Raw genomic sequence first — 12,164 nt, forward strand, 5'->3', positions numbered from 1 at the left:
CTGGTGTTTACACATCTAATCCCTTTCCACCAAGATTTAAATTCCAGGTTGTCATCAATGGGCGGGAATTTCCCCCAGCTGAGGCTGGCAGCAAGAAAGTAGCCAAGCAGGACGCAGCAGTGAAAGCCATGGCGATTCTGCTTCGGGAAGCCAAAGCCAAAGACAGTGGTCAACCAGAAGACTTGTCCCACTGTCCCATGGAAGAAGACTCGGAGAAAGTAGGTGATCTTCCCTGGGAAAGGTAACCCTTGGCATTTGTGTGTCAGACTCTGGAAGTTGTCCTGGCTCAGATAGTCCACAGTCTTCTGGGATAGCACTCCTGCCTTTCCCTACGCCCCACCCCCACCCCCCAGCCAGCCCCTCTTCTGCCTGTACTGGTCTGATTATCTACAGAATGTCAGAGTTGAAAGGACCGTATATTAGTCGGGGTTCTCTGGAGGAACAGCACTTATAGAGCATAGTAATTGGAAGAGGGTTTCTTAGATTAGCACATGGTATGGCCAGAGTCATCTAATGAGCTGAGAGGCTGAACCCTGGGAGTCGGAGGCTGAGTGCCTCCCTGGCCTCACAGCCTGGCACTGAAAGCCTGAGCCATTCCTGGAGAGATGCTCTAATGCCCAGAGAAGCTGGTTCTGATATCAGGGAGGAAGTCAGCCGCAGTAACAACAAGAGGAACTCCTTGGTGAAGCACACAAAAAAGCAAAGCAATCATTGCCTATGACCTTTTATCTGGGCTGCCAACATTTAAGGTTGGTCTCCTTATATCAGCGAAACAGCCAGGACTATCTCTTAGACATGCCCACAAGCCAATCTGATACAGACAGCACCTCACTGGGGCTTCTTCCCTGTGCTTCTGCGCTGTGTCACATTGCCAGTTAAAACTAGCCATCACAAACCTTGGATCCACTCTCCTCTCTTGCCGAAACTCGTCCCTTCTTGTCCCCACAGCGTCTACTCCTTTGGAAGGCATCTCCTCACACTCAGTTGTCTAAAAGAAGTTCTTAGCTGGGCAAGGTGATCCTATCTGTAATGGCTGAGGTGGGAGGATCACCCTGGGGTCAAGGCCAGCCTGAGCTCTAGGAGCAGACATTGTTTCCACAAACCAGAAGGGGAGAGAAAGTCTCAGCCTTCTCGCCTCCTTCTGCTGTGGTGAACTGACGAGTGTCCTTAGTGTCTGTGTTTTGTCTCATGCTTTCTCCTTCTCTTTTCTCCAGCCAGCAGAGGCTCAGGCCCCCAGCTCCTCAGCAACATCCTTGTTCTCTGGGAAGAGCCCAGTTACTACACTGCTTGAGTGCATGCACAAACTAGGGAACTCCTGTGAATTCCGTCTCCTGTCCAAAGAAGGCCCTGCTCATGACCCCAAGTATGTCTATGTCTTATGTGTGGCTTCTCCAAAGTAGGAAAGACATGAGCAGCATCAGAGATGAGAAGTCTTTTCCCTGTATGGTCTCTCTTGCTGCAGTCTGGAAAGAGGCCTTCAGGGCCTGGGTGCTACTATGAAGCAAAGAATCTGGGAGTAGGAGTTGGAAGGAATGGTGGTCTAGGTCGGGTCACAGTGTGGACAGTGTGGTGGGACACAAAGGTTTAGGACCTAGCTTGCCCTAGCAGCTCCCTCCTTGAGGACTCTGTGCTCATAATTGTTCAAAAGCAGGCTTCCTGGAGAGGGGGAGACGTGGTTGCCCTTGCATGTTGAGTGTTTAGCTGGTCAGGAGGCCCTAGGGACAGGAGATGGGCCAAGCACTGGCTCTCCCAGGCCAGAATAACGGCAGAGGTGATGTGTATGAGAACGGCAGGAGGTGGAGGGTGGCACCTGACCAAGGTGCGACAGGCCCTCTCCACCCAGCCATTGTGATCTTTTGCCCACCGTTTCTGCTAAGGTTCCAGTACTGTGTAGCAGTAGGAGCCCAGACCTTCCCCCCTGTGAGCGCCCCCAGCAAGAAGGTAGCAAAGCAGATGGCCGCAGAGGAAGCCATGAAGGCGCTGCAGGAGGAGGCAGCCAGTTCAGCGGATGACCAGGTGGGCCGACGTCCTGCTCCAGTTGCAGGCTGTTTTTACAACGTGGGCAAATAGGGTTGTCTTTGAGTCCCTCTGAGTTTTCGAACATATTACTGGTTCCTCTTTGACTAATTTCTCCTTAGTCTGGAGGTGCGAACACAGACTCACTTGATGAATCTATGGCTCCCAACAAGATCAGGAGGATTGGTGAGCTCGTCAGGTACCTGAACACCAACCCCGTAGGCGGCTTGTTGGAGTACGCCCGATCTCATGGCTTTGCTGCTGAGTTCAAGCTCATTGACCAGTCTGGACCTCCTCACGAACCCAAGTGAGTACCTCAGTCCTGGCTATGACCATGTGTCACGGGCTGAGAGTGGCTTGTAACCTTAAGGAAAGAATTGATGCATATTAATTGTGAATAACAAGCGAGCAAATTGTCTGCCAGGCATAATGAAGACTTTAGGTCAGCCATCTTGAAAATTCAGTCCCTATTCCGCTGAGTGTGAACTTTTTAGTTTTATGAGCTAATTTTAGTTTCATACAAAAATCATTCAGATGGTTGAAAAAGTATGCCTTGGAAAGTTTCATTTCTATCCCTTCAAGTACCCTCCTGGGCACTGGCTGGGTGTACCTGCTTCATTCATCATGGAAGTCGATACATGCATTGACCTGCAGCCTGTACTCAACCAGAAGGACTGTCTGGGAGAGCTTGCTTGCTTTCTTGCTTGCTTGCTTGCTTATTAGTTAATTGTTTGTTTGTGTTTATTTGCATGAATGTCACCGTGTGTATGCAGTCCCTGCAGAGACCAGAAAAAGGTGTTGAAAACCTTAGAACTGAATTTACAAACCAGTTGTGAGCCACCATGTGGAGAGTGGGAGTTGAACCCAGGTCCTTTGGAAGATTGGGCAGTGCTCTTAACTCTTAGCTTCATGCTCAGAGAACATTAGTAAGAAGTCACCAATAGAATTTATTTTAGAACTACAAAACCTGATTCTGAGTCCTGCCAAAAATAAATCTTTAAGGATATCTCAGAAGAGCCAGGTGTGGTAGAGCATGCCTTTAATTTCAATCCAGCCCCAGGAGGCAGAGGCAGGAGGAACTGAGCTCCTGGCCTGTGTAGGGAGTCCTAGGACAGCCAAAGCTGGTAGAGAGATGCTGTCTCAATAATTACAACGAATAGCTAGAAAAATTCAGGAAAAGAGAGGTAGTGAGTGTAGTTACTCCAGCAGGCTTTGAAACAGTGGGAACTGTTAGGTGGATAGACAGCCACAGCAGGGGAGCAAGTGGGGTACCTGGAGAGCCAGGTGTCAGGTGGATTCTGCTGCCCTCGTTCCTGCACCCCAATCCCAAACAATCCAAGATTTAGATGGACAATAAATGAAATGACAATAATCACTAGAGAAGGCAGGGACATTTTTAAGGTCTTCCACAAAAACAAAGTACTTTAGGAAAAGTCCTGGAAAAATTGATCCAGAGTAAAAGGACCACCTAAGGAAAAGCACACAATAACCCCAGGACTGGCTGATTTACCATGTACAGGCTCCGAAGAACTCTGTCATAAAGCAAGCAGTAAACAAAGTGTGGCATCTGCATGTTCATAGAGGACACCGGAATTATTAGTCCACAAGAAGGTATTCAGGAGCACTTAGCACCTGTGTGTGGAGCCCCTTTTGTCAGTGTAGCCTGCAGTCACTAAGGCAGTGTGAGATTACATTTGCCAAGTCTTGTGGAAGGGCTGGACTGCCCTGAGTAAGGATCTGTTGAGGCTCAGCTTAACTCCCTCAGGGGAGGGCTTCTCCCAGGAAGTGATGCTTGCAAATCACTTTAAGATGGCTGAGAGCACCGGGGCCTAGCAAACACAGAAGTGGATGCTCACAGTCAGCTATTGGGTGGATCACAGGGCCCCCAATGGAGGAGCTAGAGAAAGTACCCAAGGAGCTAAAGGGAACTGCAACCCTATAGGTGGAACAACATTATGAACTAACCAGTACCCTGGAGCTCTTGACTCTAGCTGCAGATGTATCATAGTCGGCCATCACTGGAAAGAGAGGCCCATTGGACACACAAACTTTATATGCCCCAGTACAGGGGAACGCCAGGGCCAAAAAGTGGGAGTGTGTGGGTAGGGGAGTGGGTGGGAGGGTATGGGGGACTTTTGGGATAGCATTGGAAATGTAAATGAGGAAAATACCTAATAAAAAGTATTAAAAAAAAATGATGGCTAAGAGCAGACAGGGGACATAGAACAGGACAGGCAGCCTGTGGCCATTGAAACGGCATCTTTTGACTTAACGAAGTGGAAACCGAATTTCCTTTTAAGTGCATCTGGGTTAATTCTCAGTTATACCCTTCACACATATAGCTGTGTCCATACTGAACACACGCAGATGTTTATTATTCCCTGAACCAGCCAAGGTAACAACTTCTTACACAGTACATCCGCTATGTTGTGTATCGTAAGGAACTAGACATGATGTAGGCACATAGCAGAATACGCAGGCTCCTTTGCAAACACCATGCCATTTTATATCAAGGACTTGAGTGCTTAGTGACTGTGGTGTCCTCAAGGGAGTCCTAGAACCATCTCCCATGGACACCAAGGGACAGCTGTCCGTCCCATCTGCTCCTGTGGAGAGGACAGATCTAGTAAAGGGACAGAGAGATGGTCTGCTGGGTGAGCAGGGAGTGAGGGGAAGGTGAACCTGGTACCAGCTGCGTCAGTGGCACCCTTGTAGATTGTCTGAGCTTTAGCAGAAAAGCAGTAAAAAGTCACTGATGGTCTGAGTGGAGCACGGGCTCTCACCACCATTGTCCCTTGTTTCCTGCTAAATTCTGTTTTCTACTTTGACAGAACTCTCCCAGATCTTTGCCGCAGAATCCACCAAAATCACTGTTAGCAATCTAAACTGCTAACAGAAATACTTGCTCTTGCCCAGACCAGGCCACCTGCCTACCTTGAATCTGTCAGGAAGTATGAAGGAAGCATTCTTCCTCCTCACTCAAGGCCCCTCCCCTTGTGTTCTTGAGAACTGGTTGTTTCCTCATCTCCTTTCTCCTCCTCATCTCTCACTTGAAACCTGTCTTGGCCCATTGACCTCCACCTGTACACCAAACCCTTACCCATCTTTGAGAGGCGTTGTCTGAACTGTGCTTCCCTGCATGTTCTACCCAGCACTGTCTCTGCTGCTCCAGACACCAGACATCTCAGAAGGGCCGTGTATACTTACTGTTGTACTGTCTTACCCCCTGAGGCCTGGAGAGAAGGCTCAGCAGTTGAGAGTGCAGACTGTTCCTACAGTTCCCAAAACCACTGTGACTCCGGCTCCTGCGGGATCCAGCATGCTCTTCGGGCCTTCCAAGGCACTGTCAGACATGCATACACAATGTAAAATACAGATAAAACCTTAACCGTCTCTGCTAAAAGCCTGTCCACTGGCTGAATGTAGTCACTGAGCACTTGAGTGTGGCTACAACTGAGGGTCTGAAGTAGTCAGACATCAAATCGTTCAGTTCTTATAAGCCTTGTGCGGCTTTGGCTTCTTTATTAGAAAGCACAGCTCTAAAGGATTCTCATTTCATAATTAACAAGCTTAGTCATGTACTGTAATACACAAAAGTATGTGTACAAGGAAGGGGTCATCCTTTCCAAAGACAGAATAGCCAGAGTCCTGGTCTTCAGAGGCAGAGGCCAACACAGTTCCTGCCTGCCAGACCTTTTTCTGATGCCCTCACTACAATTCTGAGTTCTGTCCACTGGCTAGAAAGGAACCGGGCAATCTTCTACTTAGTAGCTGAGGGGCAGTGGGAAGTTCTGCGTGGGTGGCAGAGGTGGGCTGTGTTACTTTATCCAGAACTAAACTTGCATTAGGATATGGCTGAAAGGCAGGATTCCAGAATGTTGCTAATTTCCAAGCTGCTGTGTGCTAGCTTCCATCTGGATTTGCAGGAACTTGCCCCAGGAGCAGTGGGGTCTCCCTCCGCCCCACTCCCCTATGGCCATCTCAAGCCTGCTGGAAAGGAACAAGTCATTCTGTTTTGGTTTTTTTGAGAGCCTTGGCTGTCCTGGAACTCACTCTGTAGACCAGGCTGGCCTCGAACTCAGAAATCCACCTGCTCCTGCCTCCCAAGATCTAGGATTAAAGGCGTGCACCACCACTGCCAGGCTAAAACTGGATACTGTTGCAGTAAATCTCCAACCCAAATATGCCCCAGCAATGAAACCACAACTCAGTTAATATGAATACACGCTGTGCGCCTAGATTGGGCAGATCTACAGATACACTGCCATCTTTTACATCTGTGAGACCCCTTAGAACTTGCAGTTTCTCCAGGCCATGTGCTTCTGCTCCGATTTTCTTCTTCCTCTGCTTCTGTGTCCTCTCTCTCTTCCACTTTCTCCCTCTCTCTCTATCTTCTGCTCCACCTTCCCTTTTATCTGCCCAATCATCAGCTCTCCTTACCTGAGTGCTGACACATTCCCTATTCAAAACCACTCATAGGAGAACGGAATTAACATCAAATATAATTAGCCCCGGGGCTATCCAAAACAGGATACTTTAAAAATCTGACAGTGTTAGGGATACAGCTCGGTGGTAGAGCAGTTGCTTGACCTCCGTGAGGACCAGTCTTAAAGTCTGGGGGTCAGAGAGTGCTAAACACCTGGGTATGTGTGGAGACAGTTACTTCTTCATTTCTACTTGAGAAGAAAACTTTTTCATGTATGTGTGTGCGCACATGGCTATGTGAGCAGAGCGCAGGCGTCATTCCTCAGGCTCCATCTCTACTATTCTTCTTTCTGTTTGTTTTTAAATTTGGAGACAGTCTCTCACTTGGTCTGGGGCTTGCTGCTAGGCTAGGCTGGGTAGTGAGGCAGCCCCAAGGACCTACCTGTCCTCACCTCTACTTGCAAGCATGCTGTGCCAAACTTTGTTTTGAGGAGAGGAGGTCCTGTGCTTGCAAGGCAAGTTACTTCACCAACTGAGCCCTCTTCCCAGCCTATAAAGAAACCTTTTCCAATGCTCTTTCATCTTCTCTCTAAATAAAGAACGGCCTAGAGACTTTGCAGGTACCAGTACAGTACCTAGACAGAATTTAATAAGATTGTATGAGTTTAGAGTCACTTCCAAGTTATGGGAAATGGCAGTTTTCCCATTTATGGTAATGAAATGAAATTTACTTTTATATGCATTTATAGTTCTGATGGATCTGTTCAGAGGAAAATACTAAGAAATAGTGCAGCTGACATATGGGTAGCAAAAAAAAAAAAAAAGATTGACTGGCAAAAAGTGCCTGCGAAGGAAGGAGACCAGCAGGTCCTTGTGTTTGCAAGAGCGGCCTCCCTCATAGTGAAACCAGCCCTCCCCACAGTGCACAGGCCGGCAGGGCTCTCTGCTGCTTGTCTTCATTCTCTTTTTCATCCCAAAGGTTTGTTTACCAAGCAAAAGTTGGGGGCCGCTGGTTTCCAGCCGTGTGTGCACACAGCAAGAAACAGGGCAAGCAGGATGCAGCGGATGCAGCCCTCCGGGTCTTGATCGGGGAGAGCGAGAAGGCAGAGCAGTTGGGTTTCGCAGAGGTAACCCCAGTAACAGGGGCCAGTCTCAGAAGAACTATGCTCCTCCTTTCCAGGTCCCCAGATGCACATCCAAAGACAGTTAAGACATCTGCTTTTGGTGCTCTCTTTCGGGGGGGGGGGGGGCTCTGCTTGCTCCTCCCTGGGAGGATTTGGCTCTTTTGCATAATTATTCCTAGGCTTCAGTCTTGGTCTCAGTAGAGTGCATGTCTGGGGTGTGGGATAGGGAAAGATGACTCTCCTGCCAACTGGCAGGCAGGGAGGGCTCTGTGGTCCTGACACCGCTCCTGTGTCCGCAGCTTCCTCTCTCTGGCAGCACCTTCCACGACCAGATAGCTATGCTGAGCCACAGGTGCTTCAATGCTCTGACCAACAGTTTCCAGCCCTCCCTGCTCGGCCGCAAGATCCTGGCTGCCATTATTATGAAAAGAGATCCAGAGGACATGGGTGTTGTCGTGAGTTTGGGGACAGGTGAGTGAGTGGTCCCTGCGACATTGGCCTCTTGATGCCTACAAGCAGGTCCTTCTCACCCTCCCTGGAGTCATTGTGAGCAAGTCCAAAAAAGATGAAGGCAAAGATTCCTTATAGGTTGAGTGTCTTCAAAGTTGCCGATGTGACACTCAGAACATATTGGAGTTGGAGCTGTTAAGATGGGTGTTTTCTGTTTTTGTTTTAAGATTTTTTTTTTTTTTTAGATAATGCTTAACAGGTAAATCCAGCATAAATATTCTAGTCTTTGAAGTCTGAGATTCTGGCCCTCAACATTGCAGTTCAGGACTAGTTTCTGTTCATGTTAGCTGCTGCCAGCTCAGACTTGGAATGAGTTTTTGGTTTGAGTGGGGTCTGCTTTGACTTGGAGATTTTGTTTTATTTTGAGGCAGGGTTCAGTGCTTCAGCCTTTGAGGTGCTGAGGTCGGCACGAACACTGTGCTGCCAGGGGTGTTCTATTCCCTAATCTAAAGATAACAGAGCCCAGACTGTCAGCTCAAGGCCATTTCTGCCTTCCGCTGCGTTACCCCAGTTCTGTTTTGATGGCCTTCCCAGGCAATCGCTGTGTGAAAGGGGACTCTCTCAGCCTGAAGGGAGAGACGGTCAATGACTGCCATGCCGAAATCATCTCCCGGAGGGGCTTCATCAGGTAAGCAAGATGGGCACAGCCATTTGGCCTTTCTTGGGGCCCTCCCATCCCCGAGTCCTCTCCCTTCCCTGAAAGCCCAGCAGATTGGTGGCAGTCTGTTGGGCCAGTGGTTCAGTAGTCCCTTTTGTGACCTGAATGACCCGAGTCCTTATTCTTGAATGAAGCCGCTCTCCCTCCGTGTGAGGCCCTGTACTTAGCCCCTGCCTGGCCAGTTTTCTTCTCTGAGTCATCTTTAATTTATGAAGGGCAGGAGTCAGGGAGAAGTGGCAGCCCACCCTGTGAGGCCTGGAATCAATTTATGCCTGGAATCGTGGCTGCCCCCAAAGACTTTAACTTTTATGAAGTGAAAAGGTCTCCTGTAGGGAACTTCCCAGTCCCTCTTCCTCCTGACAAGCTGAAAGCTATGTACCGTGGAAGCCTTCCTTTCCTTGGCTCCAGCAGGGCAGAGCATGTGCAGGTGTGGTTTGCTCCGCCCAGACTCCAGCCGCCTCCCAGCCAGCTTGCTCTTCGTAGGTTTCTCTACAGTGAACTGATGAAGTACAACCACCACACTGCCAAGAACAGCATATTTGAGCTTGCCAGGGGAGGAGAGAAGCTGCAGATAAAGAAGACGGTTTCTTTTCATCTCTACATCAGGTCTGCACCCCTGGCTCGGCTGTCCATGTATTCCCCTGGCTCCAGCCCCCGACCTGTACTATAGCCCCACCTGCCTGTGTCTGAGGTGCATGCCCAGATGGCAAAGGCATCCCTGCTGCCAGTTCCCACATAGGATTAAGAAAATGCCCTTGGCATTGATGGCAAATGGTTTCAAGACCCATGAGGCTGGAGAGAGATGGGGGGGGGGAGGGGCGGGTCCTAACTAATGTGATTGTCTGGCAGCACGGCGCCATGTGGAGATGGGGCCCTCTTTGACAAATCCTGCAGTGACCGTGCCGTGGAAAGCACAGAGTCCCGCCATTACCCTGTCTTTGAAAATCCCAAGCAAGGCAAGCTTCGCACCAAGGTGGAGAATGGTGAGTGGTAGGTGCCAGCTGGCAGTGAGGAGACATGCACGCGAGGGGTGTCCGCTTCCTTGTGTCTGTAGCCTGGGAGAGCTGGGTGACTCCAGGCTGCTGAGGAGCCCCATGTGCCCGGGGAGCTCTAGGGAGAGTCCACTGAAAATAAAACGAGAGCCACACTGTGTCTTGGTCGTGGGAGAGGGTGTGCAGAAGTGAAGGCCTATGGGAGGTGGGTGTCACTGGACTGGACAGCACTGAGAGACGTCCTGCTGTGGCTGTGCCCTCTTCTGTCCTCCAGTGCCCAATCCCATCGCTCCTTTCCCTTCCTGCTGAAGTGTAAATGCAGTCACCACACAGCCGGTGCTCCACTCCCCCACACTCACCCCAGGAGGGAAGTGTGTGTGCATGGAAACACACTTGGGGAGAGCACGAGTGTTCATAGATGGATAAATGAAGTGTTCTATCCAGGCGATGGAATAGCATCTGTCAGAGAGAGGAATAGAGTCCTGAGACATGGTACAATGTAGACCTTGAAAACATGCTAGCTGAAAAGCAAGTCACAGAAGAACATATGTCATAGGATTTCATGTCTGAAAGGGACAGAGTAGACAGATCCCTAGACACAGAATGTGACCTGGGACTTGCTAGTGTAAAAGACTTCTTTGTGAGGTGACACTAGGCTCCAGAGCTAGTTGTAGTGGTAGAATAAGCATGAAGGTACGTGTGTGTTGTGTGTTTTAAGTGGGTGGGTTGTGTCCGTGTGGCATATGAGCTGTAGCCCCATACAGCAAAACTGTCTCCAAAAAAAACAAAAACGAAAAGCCCGGGAGCTGGTGCCCAGGTGTACAGTATCTGTTGTGGCGGTGCACACTTACAGCCCCAGTGCACACTCACAGCCCCAGTGCACACTCACAGCCCCAGTGCACACTTACAGCCCCAGTGCACACTCACAGCCCCAGTGCACACTCACAGCTCCAGTGCACACTCACAGCCCCAGTGCACACTCACAGCTCCAGTGCACACTCACAGCCCCAGTGCACACTCACAGCCCCAGTGCACACTCACAGCCCCAGTGCACACTCACAGCCCCAGTGCACACTCACAGGCCCAGTGCACACTCACAGCCCCAGTGCACACTTACAGCCCCAGTGCATACTCACAGCCCCAGTGTTGGGACTTGGAAGCAGGAGGATTCAGCCTAGCCAAGTGAATGAGCTAAGAAAGATGGGCAGCCAGTATGAACTTCTGGCCTGAATGAGTGCATATGCGCGTGCGCACACGCACGCACACGCACACACACGCACACACACACACACACACAGTGATGATAATGAAACTAGGGAGAGAAGCGAAGCTGAGTGGCTGTGGTTCCCCACTGCAGCCAGCTGCTGCGGTTGCACCTGCTCTCTGACTCTGGCTGCCTTGGGGCCTTGACTTTGGCAGTTGTGTCTGCAACACTCAGTGCAGCCGCTTTTTCTCCCTTTTGCTTGAGCATCCCTGACTCCTCTGCCCTCAGTGTCTGTGCTGTTCCCCACCATACCTCACATGAAGTCTTCTGAGCACTGCAGACAGCCAGAGTCGCCACACCTCTCCCTTTCTTTCCTCATCCCACAAATATAGCAAGAAGCTAAGTCTTGAGTTCTGCTCTTCATCCTTAGTTCCAACACCACACTCAGCACATAGTAGGTGCTATAAAATATGAGTAGATGGCACAGTGGTTAAGAGCACTGACTGTTTTTCCAGGGGTCCTGAGTTCAATTCCCAGCAACCACATGGTGGCTCACAACCATCTGTAATGAGATCTGATGCCCTCTTCTCGTGTGTCTGAAGACAGCTACAGTGCACTAACATACATTAAATAAATAAATAAATAAATAAATAAATAAATAAATAAATAAATAAATAAATCTCAGGAGTACACATAGTGTGCCCAGGACTTGGTTTGGTCTGGTTGCCTTCATCAATCCAACTCTAATGCAGGGGAAGGCACAATTCCTGTGGAGTCCAGTGATATTGTACCCACGTGGGATGGCATCCGCCTTGGGGAAAGACTCCGTACCATGTCCTGTAGTGACAAAATCCTACGCTGGAATGTGCTGGGCCTGCAAGGGGCGTTGTTGACGCACTTCCTACAGCCTGTGTACCTGAAATCTGTAACCTTAGGTAAGAGACCTCTTTTGTGAGCTCTAACCCACCTGTCTTTGGCTCAGATCCCAGCACAAGCTATAGGCCATGTTGTCCTAAGGTAAAAATCAAGCTCACTTTGGATCTGAGTGCCTCGTCTGCTGTCAGAGAAGGTAGGCATAGGTAGCAAATAAGAAAAGACCTGCCAGACTGGGTCTCGGGAGCAGGGGTAGCTCTGGAGCCTCGCTCTTGTGCTTCCGTCTTCTCCTCAAGCTCTGCCTGACCTAGAGCCTTGAGTCTTGTACGTGGGTATTGGAGGGCCTGTGTGGCCACAGTCAG

The 12,164-nt window shown here is 49.7% G+C and overlaps 1 protein-coding gene across 7 annotated transcripts in view; it reads left to right on the plus strand.

The window, feature by feature from the left end:
- The window catches only part of Adar (adenosine deaminase, RNA-specific), a 38,987-nt gene that overhangs the window by 23,487 nt on the left and 3,336 nt on the right, over nucleotides 1-12,164 (plus strand). For 4 of the 7 annotated variants that reach the window (NM_001038587.4, NM_001357958.1, XM_006501754.2 and 1 more), the window contains exons 3-12: nucleotides 35-218; nucleotides 1,215-1,363; nucleotides 1,878-2,016; nucleotides 2,139-2,323; nucleotides 7,421-7,646; nucleotides 7,865-8,036; nucleotides 8,610-8,703; nucleotides 9,217-9,339; nucleotides 9,583-9,716; nucleotides 11,682-11,864. In NM_001038587.4, the coding sequence (NP_001033676.2) occupies nucleotides 35-218; nucleotides 1,215-1,363; nucleotides 1,878-2,016; nucleotides 2,139-2,323; nucleotides 7,421-7,646; nucleotides 7,865-8,036; nucleotides 8,610-8,703; nucleotides 9,217-9,339; nucleotides 9,583-9,716; nucleotides 11,682-11,864 (1,589 nt within the window). The remainder of the gene's footprint in view (nucleotides 1-34; nucleotides 219-1,214; nucleotides 1,364-1,877; nucleotides 2,017-2,138; nucleotides 2,324-7,420; nucleotides 7,647-7,864; nucleotides 8,037-8,609; nucleotides 8,704-9,216; nucleotides 9,340-9,582; nucleotides 9,717-11,681; nucleotides 11,865-12,164) is intronic. The other 3 variants (XM_030252698.1, XM_006501753.4, NM_019655.3) reach the window with 1 other exon arrangement.

Source organism: Mus musculus, chromosome 3, assembly GCF_000001635.26.
Source record: "Mus musculus strain C57BL/6J chromosome 3, GRCm38.p6 C57BL/6J".
Taxonomy (NCBI): Eukaryota; Metazoa; Chordata; class Mammalia; order Rodentia; family Muridae; genus Mus; species Mus musculus.